The sequence below is a fragment of the Sarcophilus harrisii genome, chromosome 3 (genome assembly GCF_902635505.1).
Source record: "Sarcophilus harrisii chromosome 3, mSarHar1.11, whole genome shotgun sequence".
Taxonomy (NCBI): domain Eukaryota; kingdom Metazoa; phylum Chordata; class Mammalia; order Dasyuromorphia; family Dasyuridae; genus Sarcophilus; species Sarcophilus harrisii.
In genome coordinates, this window is record NC_045428.1 from 520,471,768 (window position 1) to 520,488,543 (window position 16,776).

At 37.4% G+C, this 16,776-nt stretch overlaps 1 protein-coding gene across 1 annotated transcript in view; it reads left to right on the forward strand.

Moving 5' to 3' along the window:
• The first annotated feature begins 506 nt into the window (after positions 1-506).
• The window catches only part of RB1 (RB transcriptional corepressor 1), a 175,873-nt gene continuing 159,603 nt past the window's right edge, over positions 507-16,776 (forward strand). The window contains exons 1-2 of the mRNA XM_031961928.1: positions 507-868; positions 4,169-4,295. Coding sequence (XP_031817788.1) covers positions 732-868; positions 4,169-4,295 — 264 coding nt within the window. The 5' untranslated portion in view covers positions 507-731. The remainder of the gene's footprint in view (positions 869-4,168; positions 4,296-16,776) is intronic.

The following is a 16,776-nucleotide window of genomic DNA, read 5'->3' on the forward strand; positions in this document are numbered from 1 at the left end:
GATCATAATACTTACATAGCACTTACTACGGGCTATTAGCTTGACAATTATTGTCTCACTTGATTCTCACAACCACTTTATAAGGTAGGTCCGGTTTTACCCCCATTTTACAGCTGAGGAGACTGAGGCAAAGAGATGCAATGGCTTGCCCCGGGCCGCAAAAGTGTCGGGGATTGATGATGGTGGCGAGAAGGGAAGAGGGGCCCCGCATCCCGGGAAGCACAAAGGTATTTCAGGTAACCTTGGGAAGGACCACCCCGGCACGCTGGGGATGAGCCCGGGATTAGCTGCTAGGGCGCCTCCTAATCCCCCCTCCCCCCCGCGTAAACCAGCCGCAGCACAAGCAATATCCTTGTGGGCCCCGACTTGCAGCAGCCCGCAGATGCGGCCCCGCCCTGGTTTCTCCCCGGGACCTCCAGCCTCCGGCCTCCCGGGCTCAGCTGGCGGGCCCGATAACTCGGCGGGACTCAACGCGCAGGAGCGGAAGTGACGTTTTCCCGCGGTTGAGCGCGGAGCTTTTGGTGCCGGGCTAGGGGTAGAGAGGTGGGTGGAGACAGGGCTCTCCCGGTTGTTTGGTTGTTTTCGGGGGAACACAAAGTTTTCTAAAGGGAGCCGACACGGGACCAGGGGGGACTGGTGCGGCGCATTCCCGAGGAGAGAGCGCGTGCACGCGTGCTCCCCTTTCCCTCCGCGCCTTCCACCCCCTCATCACTGCTGCCGGTCCGTCGGTCATGCCGCCTAAAGCCCCTCGGAAACCGGCTGGTGCCGCTCCGGAGCCGCCGCCGCCGCCGCCGCCGCCGCCTTCCCCTCCCCCTCGGGAGCAGGAACCGGAGCCGGACAGCGGCGCGGACGACCTGCCGCCGGTCAGGTGAGAGAGCCGGGGCCGGAGCCCTTCGGGGAGCGGGGCGCCCGCCGGGCGCCGGGGCGTGCAGGGAGGGGCCGCTTGCCGCGGCTGGGAGGCGCTCCGGCCCCGAGCCGCGAGCTGGGGACGGACCCCCGGAGACGGCGGCCGTCCTCGCCCGCCCCCGGCCGGGCTGACAGCTGGGACGGGCCGCCGTGCTCCCCGGACTGGGCTTCCCGGCGGCCGGCTTGGCCCCAGGTTGACAGGTGGGTGGGGCGGGCCTGGGTCCTTGGGAGAAGAAGTGACAGGTGGTGTCTTTCCTCTGGGGTTGTTGAGGAAGACAGCCGGGGAGGGTGGGGGTGGTGACTGTGCTTGGAGATCCCGAGTAAGTCTTCTTGTTAGAGGGGAGAGAGGGGGCACTGGGAGAGAAAGGGAGAGAGTCGTTAGCAGAGCTTGATTTCTAAGTTTCTTCTGGGTTAAAGTCCAGTGCACTTTACAGCATTGTTTGCTCCCTGTAGATGCTCAGGATCCCGTTCTCTTTCTCTGTGTCGGAGTTCGGTGATTGTTTAGATCCGAGGCATTGCAAGCCACTGTGTGATTCGTTAAAAAGGCAAAACGACAAAATACACAACCCTCCACCCCCATAAATCGTATACTGAATGCCTCCTTGTGCATAGCTCGCTGCCATTTCCTGTATAATAAAGCTAATAAAGTATTGGTTTTGCTGTCAGAATGGTGGTGGAAATGAGAGCACCATCATCTAATTGACTGCCGAGAATGAAACTTTCGTAGAATTACTAGACTATTGAGAGATTTAGTGAGATTTGAGCCCTGACTTTTGTGTATTGTAATGCTTTAAGATGTTTCGATGAGAAATGTAAAGTTGTTTGAAGTGATTGGTAAAATAGCTCATTGTTTAAAAACCTTTAGTGCAATGCTTTCCGAAAAATGTGATTTGTGGTATAAGTACTTAAAAAATAAAGCTGGCAAGGATTGCTCTTTTGATTTGATCTTTATTTTTTTCTTTCCCAAATTTAGATGAAACTCATTCTTGGATGTAGATCTGCATCAACATGTCAAAGTTGACTTTGATTTTTAAATTCCTGGTGGATAGGGACATTGATGTCTGATGTCTGTATTATTGTTTTTAGAATGTTTAGCTGTGTCTAAATCACATGGAATTGTTTACTTAGTGAAATCTTTATGTGAGCAATCCTAGTGGATACAGTAGAATACTACAGGTTGATATGTTACAACTTCTTGGTTGTTTTTCTTCTTTGTAGTTATTCTTTATGTTTGAGATTGAAAAGCATATACTTAGTATATTTATTCTTCAACCAGCCAGCCAGTCAATAAACATTTAATTGCCAGGCATTGTCCTTATGCACTGGGGAACTCAAGCAAAAGACAATCCTCATCATCTAACTGGGGAGACAGCATGCAAATAACTAGGTACAATAAGATCTATATTGAACAAAGGAAAAGCATTAACAATAATGAGCTTTGGAAAAAAAAGATTTTTCGTAGGAAGTGAGATTTTAGTTGGGACTTAAAGGAAGCCAGGATTTGTTTCCATTTTGAAGTTGCAGCTCTTTTGAAGGTCAATGGATGCTAGTGGGCAGTTAGGTGGAGCAGTGGATAGTCAGTACTCATCTTCCTGAGTTCAAATCTGACCTTCGACATTTACTAGCTAAATTAGCCTGGGCACTTAACTTTGTTTGCCTCAGTTTCCTCATCTGTGAAATGAGCTGGAAAACTGCTCCATGATCTTTGCCAAGAACACCCCAAATGGAGTCACAAAGACTTGGATATAACCAAATGACAATAGATAATATAATATTTGGTTTGTTGTTAATAGGCTCATTGAAAACATTTTGAGTATTTTAAATGTACAATTAAAATATGTAGATAGAAAGAATACAAAAAGGTCAGATTTCGGATGGTGATATAGTTGAAACTGTCTTTATTCAGCTAGTAAAGTTATTCTCTTGAATGTCCTGATACTAGCAATTCTTATTTGTCATGATAGTCAACATACAATACAAAGGCACTACAGAAAACTCCTGAGAAAACCAGAAAGCAGTTAGATTTTACTAGACTGTCAAAGGGGATTCTATGACATACCAAAAGAAAAAGGTTCAAAATTCCTACTGTAAAGAATCTACCCAGCAGAGGGAAGAAAATGGAAAGAAAATTTGCTTTGGGGTCTAGTTTTGTGTCTTGACTCAGCTATACTAGGTGTCACTGTCTTATTCTTTTCCAGCAGTGTGGTTTGGTCATTGCTACTAGGATTTTGATTCAGCTAAGTTAGGTGGAAGAGAAACTACCCTTCCTTGTTATATAGTCAAGGAACAGAGTTTTAATGTATTTGAATCAGTCAACAACAACATGAATAATAGCTGTTGATAAGATTTGTATTAACACTTTAAAGCTTTCAAGATACACTTCATATTTTATCTAATTTGGTCATTAAAACAGCAGATGAAGAAAGGAGGATGAGAAATGTTAAGCTATCTTGAGTTATATAGCTAATAATTATTTGAGGCAGGACTTGAACTCTTAAGTTTTGCTCTTACTCACTAGACACTTAAGTGGCAATTATAATAGTTTTTTTTGGGGGGAAAAACAATTAAGAAATAGAAGACAAGTTTTTGAGGGAGAACAGTCTCCTGCAATGATATACAACACCTTTTCTTCCAAAAGTAAATAAATGTAATACAAAAGATTGAGGGGGGGGGGTGGAAAGATTGACAAACCTAGCTTTATAATAACATTTTAATTGGGCAAGTAAAAGCTGAAAAGTGGTTTAACAGAAGATAGCTCATGTTCAAGCACACATACTTATAAGAAAATTTAAAAATGCAATTCATTCTGTGTTGACAAAACTCAATACTTAATTATAGTAAAATTATTTGTAGTTCTTTCTCATTATAATATCTGTTTCTCAAAATAGTTAGCTCATTTTTTTCTCTCACAAAACTATTTGGTTACCCTGGAATATATATAGATGAACCATATCAGTAGCTTTTCACCACTGTGGTGATGATCGATCGATTGATTGATCTATCTATTTATCTATAGATATGTATAGTTATCTATATAGATATATCTGTAGATAGATACATACACGTACACATACAAATAAAATGTCTTTGCAAACTGTAAAGCATTATATAAGTGCTATGTTGTTATTATTATACAAGGCACAATATTTTAGACAGTCAGAATGAAATTAATATTTGGCATTTTTCAGGTTATCAATAGTAGTTTAAGGTGTCATTATGATTTAATTCTATATGCCTTTTATAAACTTTTTCCTATCTGTAGGTTTGAATTTGAAGAAGCAGAAGACCCTGACTTTATTGCATTATGTCAGAAACTAAAGATACCAAATCATGTCAGGAAAAAGGCTTGGGAGAATTGGGAAAAAGTTTCATCTATGGATGGAATTTTGGTAAGCATATTTCTCTTAATTTTAAAAATTTTTGTTATCTCTGTTCACATTTCTTAAATACAGTGTTTGTTAAAGTGATATTAGATATTACTAGCTTGTATTCTGATTTATAGTGGAGAAAGTCCATAAAATATGTATAATAATGTGACACTATTTTCCATTCTTTTGATATGACTGTAAGACCACAAAGAAGTGTTTGTGTGTTAGGTGCTTTTGAAAATATTATTTTTAAAGTAATTAAAACAATTTGTTACTTGTTTGCATATCTCTCCAATTCCTTTATAAAAAGAAAGAAATGAATCTCTAGCATTCCAAAGAACTGAACATGTATGAAAACTGATTGCTTAAAGAAAAGTGGTAGAATACAAGATGCCCCCAAAGTCTAGACTTTTGGAATATCATGCATATTTGTGCAAAGTAAGGAATAAAAGGAAGTTGAAGAAGTGTAATTTTAGTATTATGAATAAAAATTTCTTTTTTTCTTTTTTTTTTTCAAATAACTTTTTATTGACAGAACCCATGCCAGGGTAATTTTTTACAACATTATCCCTTCCACTCACTTCTGTTCTAATTTTCCCCCTCCTTTCCTCCCTCCACTCCCTCCCCCAGATGGCAAGCAGTCCTATACATGTTAAGTGGGTTACAGTATATCTTAGATACAATATATGTGTGCAGAACCGAACAGTTCTCTTGTTGCTCAGGGAGAATTGGATTCAGAAGATATAAATAACCCAGGAAGAAAAACGAAAATGCAAGCAGTTTACATTCATGAATAAAAATTTCTTTAAAATGAGTATATATACATTTTTGAACCTTTTCTTGGTTTAAAATTAGATATACCAAGTTAGAATGTGCAACTGCAGGGAATTACAATTTTTCTTTTCTGAAAATTGTAGGTATCTAATGTTGGGATATCTGAAGAAAGGGACTTGTAACTCAGAAGTTATAAGTAGTCCTACCTTAAAAAAATACTTGTTTGTTCACTAGGCCTTTGGAAATAGTAAACCCTCGGGGTGTCCTAGTTTATATTTCCAGAATATTTTTCAAAAGCCCATTTAAAATATATTGTGGTCGAACTTTTTAAAAAATTATCAACAAAAAATAAGCATAATAGAATCTTATATTCTTTTGAACTATTAGATGTATAATTGTTTTGTTATCGATTTTCTACTAACTCTGACTATTCCTTCTCAGTCTCACTTATAGTAGCATCATCTCTATCTTTTCCCTCTCTGGGTCTACCCCTTGGTCTCTGTCCTGGGTCCTCTTCACTTCTTTCTTAATACTCACTATGAAAAAAAAAACAAATCAAACAGACAAAAAAAAAATCACTGTGATCTCATCAATACTCCAGGAATAATACCATATACTCCAGTATGTATGTATGTATGTATGTATATATATATATATATATATATATATATATACTTCCAAATCTACATATTAACCTCTCCTCTCTCTGCTAAGTTCCAGTTCCATATTTCCATCTGTTTGCAGGAAATTTCAATTCAACACATCCCAAACTGTGATCTCAATATCCTTTTTTCCAAAATCCTTCCCTGTTTCTGTCAAGGGTCAATCAATAAATATTTATTAAGTGCTTACTATGTGCTAGGTACTATTCTGAAAATAAAAAGCATAAGGATCCAAATGTATTCAAAAGACAGTTCCTGCTTTTGGAAGTGATAGCATGCAAATAACTTATGTACATATAAGCTACTGGATAAATTGCAAATAATCCACAGAGAAAAAGCACTAGAATTAAATAAGCTCAGGAAAGGCTTCCTGTAGAAGGTGGGATTTTAGTAGTGACTTGAAGGAAACCCAGAAGTAGATATGAGAAGTCAGAGTTGTCCAGGCATTAGGAACACTACTAGTGAAAATGCCTGAAATTGAGAAATAGTGTCTTTTTCAAGAAACAGCCAAGAGGGGGGATGTTATGAATTCTACAAAGGATTTTATATTTGATCATGTAGATGATAGGGGGCCACTGGAGTTGACTGAGTAGGGGAGTAACATGGTCAAACCTGTGCTTTAGGCTTTGATAACAGAGTGGGGGATGGACCAGAGAGAGAGAGAGACTTGAAGCAAGTAGACCTTCTAGTAGGCTATTGCAGTTGTCTAGGAATGAAATGATGAAAGTCTGTCTGCACTAGAATGGTGACAGTATCAGAAGAGAGGAGGTATATGCCAGAGATTACAGGGATAAAATTAAGTGGACCTTGACAACAGATTAGATATGGGGAGTGAGAGATAATAAATAAAATGTCAAGTATGATACTGAAGCTGTGAGATTAGGAAGATGGTTCTGCCTTAGACAATAAATTTGGAATGGAGAAGGGGTGAGAGGGAATGATGAGTTCTGTTTTGAACATGGATATTATAAGATGTCTGTGGGACATCTACTTCTAGATTTCCAAAAAACAATTGGAGATAGGAAACTTGAAGTCAGTAGAGAGGTTAGGATTGGATAAATTGAACTGAGAATCGCTACCGTATTGGTGATAATTATATTCATAGGAGCAGATAAAATCACCAAATGAAATCACAAATAGTGTGTAAAGGGAGAAGAGGCCCTAGAATCTTAGGGACACCAACCATTATTGGGCATGACTTAGGCCAGGGGTCCTCAAACATTTTAAATAGGGGGCCAGTTCACTGTCCCTCAGACTGTTAGAGGGCCAGATTATAGTAAAAACAAAAACTTAATTTTGTGGGCCTTTAAATAAAGAAACTTCATAGCCCTGGATGAGGGGGATAAATGTCCTCAGCTGCCGCATCTGGCCCGCGGCCATAGTTTGAGGACCCCTGAGCTAGACAGAGATTCATCAAAGAAGATTGAACAGTCAGAGAAGTAGGAGGAGAACCAGGAGAGAATAGTATCTTAAAACCTAGAGGAGAGTGTCAAGAGAAGAGGGTGATTGATAGAGATTTTCTTGATCATTTCTTTTCCTCCAATTCAATAATATTTTAAATTTTGTCCATGTGTTTGGTATCATCCTGTATTTCATATATCAAAATTGTTTTTTCTTTAACTTCTTCTGGTTTTGCTAGATCTAATCAAGCTGCTCTTTCTATTTTGTTTTCTTTATAGACATTATATCATGAATTATGATATTAGACTCCAAATGTTGTAATTTCACTATTTGTTGTTATCCAGTTATTTCACTTGTGTCTGACTCTTTATGACCTTATTTGGAATTTTCTTGACAAAGATACTGGAAAGGTTTGCTGTTTCCTTCTCCAACTCATTTTATAGTGAGGAGCTGAGGCCAACAGGGTGAAGTGAATTGCCGGGGGTCACACAGCTAGGCAGTATCCGAGCCAGATTTGAACTCAGAAAGATGAGCACCACTTTAGCTTATCATAACTTAACTATTACTGACAGGAGAAAATAGTTTGTTATAAAAATTCTGATAGATCTTTTCCATTTTTTTGTCTGTTTACTTTTTTAGATTTCATCCTTTAATACTCTTGAGGTGTCCTAATATAATCGGGCATCTCATCTGACTTCTATAATTTTGTTTTCCTATGTGCAACTTCTCACTGTTTTATAAGATGTCATTCATAATCTCTTACTATCTTTGATCATTTTATTTCTCTGATGTCTCAGTTTCATCATCTGTAAAATGAAATTGTTTGATAATATGACCCATGAGGCCCTTTCCAACTCAAAATCTATTATCCTCTGATGCTTAAGACTTTTCAGACCAGTTTCTGTCATTCCCACTTTTTTGTTATATTTTACTTTTTGCTCATATATTTGTTGGCTGATGCTGTTTCTATGTTCATTTGATTTCCTTGAGGTAATTTGATTTATATAGGTTATGTAGGTCAGTTAAGGTTTAAATTGGCTAAACTTGAAGTTAGTTGAACAATAATGGCAGTTTCTTACCTATGAATGAACACACCTCATTTTTGAAAGAACCTTTCCTATATATAGCTCTTCTACTTTTACTACTAATCGTGCCATCTGGTGGATTTAGCAGGAACTGTGATGTGCTGAGATATAGGGGGAACTCTTGCCTTGGGCACGTCTGCTTCCTTTAAAGTCATTGTCACTGCCTGTAGACCCTTCTTCCCAGGAGCTCTGATGAAGGAAATTTTTTACCTTATTCTGGTAATTGGGAGAAAGAGAGCTCCTGTTCTTTTATAGGATGTGTATAATGTGCTGAGAGGTAAAAGTACCCTCTGACTAGATCTCTGACCAGAAAGATATACTCTTGGTGTCTATAATTCCAACTGGTACTGCATTTTCTATAGAAACAATGTTATAAATTGTGGTTTTGTTCTATAGTACTATAGAATAGATTCACCGTCATTCAGTCAATTAATATTTATTAAAGGCCTCTGTGTTATGCCAAGTACTAAACTAAAATTGTGAGTTAAATTGGTATTTATGGGATAGCCTGAGGAACTAATCAACTAACTTATAACATTTTATGGTAAAACATATTCCTTTGTGAGAGCAGAATGTAGTAATATTTTAAACATCACTGTTTGGCTTGTGTTCCCTTTTTGTCTTACATGTTTTATAGTAGAAGACAATAATAACCTATAGAATTTCAGTTTGTTTTTGGTAGGATTGTATGTTTGAGAGTATAGTATGAATAAATTGAGGAATACCTCATGTTTGGAACATGACATTGCTACTTTCTATCACTTTGGTATGGGTCCTGATTAATTAATGCCTAGACTATTGCAAAAGTGCTGGTGGGTCTGCCTGCACAAATCTCTCTCCATTCCTATCCATCCTACATTCAGCAAGTGATTTTCCTAATGAGCAGGTCTGATCATCGTCACCTTCCATAGTTTCCCTTTCACCTCCAGGATCAAATACAAAATCCTTTGTTTGCATTCAAAGCCCTTCATAACATGGTTCCTCCTTACCTTTCCATCTTCTTTTACCTTATTCCTTGCCATCTACTCTTTGATCCTTTGATTCAGTCTATTTCATGAATAAGACACTTCATCTCTCAGCTCTGGGCATTTTCTCTGGCTATCCTTCATTCCTGGTTTATTCTCCCTCCTCAACTCCTTCCCTTCCTTCAAGTTCCAACTAAAATCCTAGCTATTATATAAATTCGCGCCTTTATCAACTCCTCTTAAATCCAATGCTTTCCCTCTGTTAATTATTTCCTGTTTATCTTATATATAGCTTGTTTATACATATTTTTGGCTTGTTGTCTTTTCCATTAGATTGTGAGTCCCCTGAAGGCAGGAGATGCCTTTTGCCTTTTTTTTTTTTGTATTCCCAGTGCAATGCCTTAACACATAGTAGGCACATAATAATACTTGGTTGGCTAGTTGGTTGTTTTTCTTTGCTCTCAAAGAAGACCAAACTGACATCATTATGTTAGAATCAAGTTACATTGTGTTGCACTGTAGCTGATGAAACCATTCTGAGCTTGGAATACTCTACCAAGGTTGGGCACAAATAGGCCATGAGAATATTTGGGGTAAATTCTCTAAATCTGAGGATCTCAGTGTTTCTTTTGAGCTACCAAGTTTTGCTTTGCTTATAGAGCACAAGCACCTTCTTTGATGAAGGAATGCCATTCTAGGTGGTTCTATGCTATTGTCTTTTGTGTCATACAATCAATTCCTAAGTTCTTCAGAGAGAACTTGAGAATGACCTTGTATTGCTTCTTCTGAATATGAATGCTTGATTTGTGGGAATTTCTGTAGCAAGTGTATGTTTGGCATTCAAATGATGTAGCCAGCCCAACAGAGTTGCGCTTTCCGCAGTAGATTTTGAATGCTTGGTAGTTCAACTTGAGAGAGGACCTCAGTCTCCAATACCTTATCTTGTCAGGTGATCTTCAGAATTTTCCTAGGATGATTTAAGTGGAATTAATTCAGTTTCCTGGCATTGTACTGTTATACTATCCTACTGTTACACTATACTGTTTCACAAATACACAGCAATGTCAGCACAGCAGCTCTGTAAACCTTCAGTTTGATAGGCTAACCTCTTCTCTCCCACATTTTCCTTCTGAGCTTACTAAAACTGAGCTAGCTCTGGCAATGTGTGCAGCAAGCTCATTATTAATATGTACATCTCTGGAACGTATACTGCCAAGGTAAGTGAATTTATCCAAAGTATTCATAACTTTCCTTTTGCTATAATCTGTGATTTCATCTATGTGTGGTGTTGTACTGCCTGGTGGAAAACCTATGTTTTCTTAGTGTTAATAGGACAAAATTAGCAGAGGCAGCAGAGAATCAATCAATTCTTTGTTGCATCTCAGCTTCAGAAGCTTCATTGAGCGCACAGTCATCTGTAAACCAAAAAATCATGCACCAATTTTCTCTCCACTTTAGTCTTGGCTTGTAGCCTTTTCAAGTTAAATAATTTACCATCAGTGCAGTAGTTGATTGATGTCATTATTTGTCCTCATTGAAGGTGTCTGACAATATTGCTGAAAATATGCTAAAAAGTGGGGAAACAAACACACAGTCTTGTTTCACTCCAACAGTGACTGGGAAAGCACAAGAGCATTTTCCATTATCCAGAATCCAGGCAAACATGCTATCATGAAATTGATGTGCAATAATACCAATTTGGACAACCAAATTTTGACTTAATTTTCCCTAAATCCTCATGACTTTGTTCTGCTCCTGTCGCTTCTGTAGTTGTTGGGTAGCAAATATCCTTTCAGAAGCCACACTGGCTTCCGATAGATGATAATGATCCAGATAAAGTATCGGTCTATTAAGGAGAACTTTTGCAAGAATCTTGCCAGCAATAACTAAGAGAGAGAGTCACAGGATAGTCTATTTCTTTTATTAGTATAAAAATGAATACTATTTATTGAGAGATCACCTGTGTTTTTAAATCATTTTAGTAGACAAGTATTGGATTTAGAAATGTCCCTGAAAAATTTGCTTTGCAAATACTATTGAGGAGAAACTTTAAGAATACACTGTAAATGATTTTATGCCAGTCAATCATCAAAGTTGTTAAGCACTTGCTATGTACCAGGCACTTTGCTAAACCTTAGCACTACAGAGAGAAAAACAAAACAATCCTTTCCCTCAAGGAGTTTACATTTAATCTAGTGAAACAACATGTACCCCAGAAAATAAATACAAAGAGTAATTTATTTTCTTTTATGTTTATTTAACATTTTATTTTTTTCCCCAGTTACATGTAAAAGAATTTTAAACATTAGTTTCTAAAATTTTGAGCTCTAGATTCTCTCCCTTCCTCCCTCCCCACATTACCCCCCATCAAGAAAGCACATATGAAATTATGTTAAACATTTCCATAAAAGTCATGATATGAGGAAAACATCTTTCCTCCCCCCAAAAAAACCTCAAGAAAAATAAAGTTGTTTTTTGTTTTTGTTTTTGTTTTTTTTTTAAAGATCCTTCTGTATTCAGACACAATCAGTTATTTCTCTGGGCATGGATAGCATTTTTCATCCTAAGATTTTCAGAGTTGTGTTGGATCACTGCATTGCTAAGAATAGCAAAGTCGTTCACCGCTGATCACCTTACAATAATGCTGTTATTTTGTATACATTACATTTCATTTTGCATGTGCTCATAGAGGACTTTACAAATTTTTTTCTGAGACTATCCTGCTCATCATTTCTTATAGCACAATAGTATTTCATCATTATCACACACCACAATTTATCTGGCCATTCCCCACTTGATGGGCGTCCCCTTAATTTGAGCTAGGATGAAATGGCTTTAACTACATTGATAGCTGCATTACTGGAGAAGAAGCAAATAGCAAAGGTGTTTTCACAGTAGAACTAACTATGGACTACAGTTTTGATTAAATAATTTTTAGTAATTGCCATTTTTAGCTCTTGAGAATGAAAGAAATTACATGTATGTATGTATGTATGTATGGCATATATAGAACTTCTTCCACTAAAACAGATTGTTACCTGTGACTTAGAGGTTTAACTTGCCTAGATTCACACAATTCTTAAATGTCAAAGGTAGGATTTAAACTTAGTTTTTCTTGTCTTTGTACCTAGCAGGGCATACAAAGGACCATTGGAGATGTTCTTCTTGCCCTTTCCCTACTTAGTCTTAAAGTTACAGTTTTTCTTTTTAAAAGTGCATCCTTTCAACACTTAATGGATTTTCTTGTACTTTGTAATTTTTTCGGGGGGGTGGGGAGAGATTAATGAAGAAAAGCAATTAGAAGATGAAGACTTTTAAAATTACTCACTAAGACTGAATGTGTTATGCAGCATCCTCCTCTAGACAGAGAAAATATTTAGTTAAAACCTTTTGGTAATTGAAACAATTGTTACTGTTGGAAAATTTCAATTTATTTATGCCCTTATCTATGGAAACTGGTCTACCTTATTCTTTATATATTGCATTCACATCACAGTGGTCATTGTGACCTTGCACAGACTATACTCCATATCTCTTATCCTTCCTTATCCATGGTTCTTGGAATTATCAGTCCCTTTTGAGTCTCAGTTCAAGTGAAATCTCTTTCAAGAGACCTTTCTTTGGTCCCTTTCTTCAAATTACTTTGCATTTATTTTCATATATTTTGTATTAATATAAAACAACACACTGCCTGGTATATAGTAAGTACTAAGTACTTAATAAATATTCTATATGTTTGTCTTTCCATCTCTTTGTGAACTAATATGTGGATATTTTATAATACATGCAGGAGAATATAAGATTTTTAGCAGAAATTTATTATTATTGTTGTTGTTGTTGTTGTTATTGGTCTTTGTATTCCTAGAAGAGTCTCTAAAACATAGTAGTTCTGAAACATAGTAGTCTCTCAATAAATGCTCACTGAATTGATCTGAAATGTTTAGAAAATAGGTTCAAATCTTTCCAGGGGCAATTGGAGCCAAGATGGCAGAGTAAAGGTAGGAATCTGCCAACCCCTCCCCCAGACCACTCCAAATTCCATTAAATAGTGACTAAACAAATTTTAGAGCATCAGAACAACCCAAAAGGTAGAATAGAACATATACTAACCAAAGCCAGCTTAGAAGGTCAGCAGAAGAGTTTGTGGCACCATGGCCTTGACCTCGACCCCAGCCTCAGCCCTGGCCATAAGCCATAATGGGATCTGTGAATCAGTAGCAATACTAGTGGTTTCCAGACCTGTCAGCCTAGTGATAACAACAATGACTTGGAAGGTTGAGGGAAAAATTTGTCAGTGAGGGAGAAGGCCCTCGGAAACCATAATGCTAGGAGTGAGCATGGGCAGTGGTGGCAGTGGCACCTTTGGAGCCCTCAGTTCACATGAGTTCTCTTTGTTGACTCTGAGAAAGGACACTGTTGCTTTAGCACACTAGATCTTAAAGCTACAGTAGGGCAGGGATATTCCTAACAGTTCCAGGGCAGAAAAGGGGGCTTGTGGTCAGGTCCCTAGAAGAATCTCTGAAAGCAGCTGTATAAAACTTTTGAATCATGGAACAGTGCATCCTCCTCTCTGGAAACAGCTCAACTTTAACAAAGAATTAAAAGCCAAGTAATAGACTAGGAAAATGAGCAGACAGCAGAAAAAATTTCTGACCATGACTTTGATAACAGAATATTAAAGCACACACTCAGAGGATGAGAATCAAGTCAAAGCTCCTACATCTAAAGCCTCCAAGAAAAATAAGAGTTGGGCTCAGGCCATGGAAGAGCTCAAAAGGGATTTTGAAAATCAATTAAGGGAAAATTGGGAAAAGAACTGAGAGTGATCCAAAAGGAAATACAAAAAGCTAATGAAGAGAAAATGCCTTAAAAAGCAAAATTGGCCAAATGGGAAAGGAGGTACAAAAGCTCACTGAAGAAAATAATTCCTTAAAAATTAGAATTGAGAAAACGGAAGTTAATGACTTTATGAGAAATCAAGATATAATAAAGTAAAACCAATGAAAAAGTAGGGGAAATGTGAAATATTTCATTGAAAAAAACAACTGATTGAAAAATAGATCCAGTGCCCATCAATTGGAGAATGGTTGGGTAAATTGTGGTATATGAATGTTATGGAATATTATTGTTCTGAAAGAAATGACCAGCAGGATGAATACAGAGAAGCTTGGAGAGACTTACATGAACTGATGCTAAGTGAAATGAGCAGAACCAGGAGATCATTATATACTTCAGCAACGATACTGTATGAGAATATATTCTGATGGAAGTGGATTTTTTGACAAAGACATCTAACTCAAGTTTCAGTTGATCAATGATGGACACAGAAGTAGCTACACCTAAAGAAAGAACACTGAGAAATGAATGTAAACTGCTTGCATTTTTGTTTTTCTTACTGGGTTATTTCTATCTTCTGAATCCAATTCTCCCTGTGCAACAAGAGATCTGTTTGGTTCTGCACACATATATTGTATCTAGGATATACGCGACATATTTAACATATATAGGACTACTTGCCATCTAGGGGAGGGGGTGGAGAGAGAAAAATCGGAACAGAAGTGAGTGCAAGGGATAATGTTGTAAAAAATTACCCTGGCATGGGTTCTGTCAATAAAAAGTTATTATAATAAAAAAAAAAAAAAGAAAAGAAAAGAAAAGAAAAATAGATCCAGGAGAGAATTTAAAAACTATTGGTCTACCTGAAAGTCATGGTCAAAAAAAGAGCCAGGACATCGTTTTTTAAGAAATGGTTATCAAGGAAAAGTGTCCAGATATTCTAGAACAAGAAGGTAAAATAGAAATTAAAAGAATCCACCAATCACCACATGAAAGAGATCCTAAAAGCAAAACTCCCAGGAATATTATAGCCAAATTCTGGAACTACCAGGTCAAGAAGAAAATATTGCAAGCAACCAGAAAGAAACAATTCAAGTATAGTGGAGCCACAGTCAGGAAAACACAAGGTTTAGCAGCTTCTACACGAAAGAATTGGAGTAGTATATACCAAAGAGGAATAGAGTTAGAATTACAACCAAGAATCACCTCCCCAGCAAAACTGAGTATAATCCTTCAGACAGAAAAAGGTGGAAATTTAATGCGATAGAGAATTTTCAAGCATTTGTGATGAAAAGACCAGAGCTAAATAGAAAATTTGATTTTCATATACAGCACTCAGGGGAAGTATAAGGAGGTAATCAGGAAAGTGATATCATATGGGATTTAATAAGGTTTGTCTGTTTACATTTCCTTCTCATTATTATAGCAAGCTATTCTTGGGAAATATTCATCTCTGTGGGAAAATAACTGTTTTAACGGAGATATCTTCTTAACAATTGAATTTCCTTTTGGCTATGGAATTACCAAGCAGACAACCAATAATAGCAAAATTAAATAAGCTTTGTTTTGAAAAAAGAAAACACTGATAATTAAGAGGATTTTATACAGTAAATTTTTACATTTTGTAGGTAGAATATACTAATTCCAGTATAATTAGAAAACACTATAATTAGATATTATCTAAAAACATCCAAGCATGGACATACTATCTAAGGATCACAAATTTAGGCTGGAAGAGACCTTAGAGATCATTTCTTCTAACTTCTCCTCCCATCCCCAATTATTTATTTGTTTATTAAAGCTTTTTATTTTCAAAACATATGCATGGGTAATTTTTTCAACATTGATCCTTGCAAAACCTTTTGTTCCAAATTTTCCCCTCCTTTACACCACCCTCTCCCCTAGCTGGCAGGTAGTCCAATACTTAATCCAGTCCAATAGTTAAATGTGTTAAAATACATATTAAATTTAATATACGTATACATATTTATACAGTTATATTGCTGCACAAGAAAAATCAAATCAAGAAGGAAGAAAAAGAAAAACTGAGAAAGAAAACAAAATGCCAGCAAATAACAATAGAGAAAATGAGAAATCTATGTTGTGGTCCACACTCTGTTCCCATTGTCCTTTCCCTGGATATAGATGGCTCTCTTCACCACTGAACAAGTGGAACTGGTTTGAATCATCTCATTGTTGAAGAGAGCCATGTCCATCAGAATTGATTGTCGTATAATCTTGTTGTTGCCATGTATAATGATCTCCTGGTTCTGCTCATTTCACTTAATATCAATTCATGTAGTTCTCTCCAAGCTTCTTTGAAATCATCCTGCTGGTCATTTCTTACAGAACAATAATATTCTATAACATTCATGTACCGTAACTTATTCAGCCATTCTCCAATTGATGAGCATCCACTCAGTTTCCAGTTTCTTGCCACTACAAAGAGGGCTGCTACAACATTTTTGTACATGTGGGTCCCTTTCCCTCCTTTAATATCTCTTTGGGATATAAATCAAGTAGTAACACTGCAGGGTCAAGGAGTATGCACAATTTGATAACTTTTTGAGCATAGTTCTAAATTGCTCTCCAGAATGGCTGGATTATTCAAAATTCCACCAACAATGTATCAGTGTCCCAGTTTTCCCACATCCCCTCCAACATTCGTCATTATCTTTTCCTATCATCTTAGTCAATTTGACAGGTGTGTAGTGGTATCTCAGAGTTGTCTTCATTTGCATTTCTCTGATCAATAGTGATTTGGAGCACCTTTTCATAT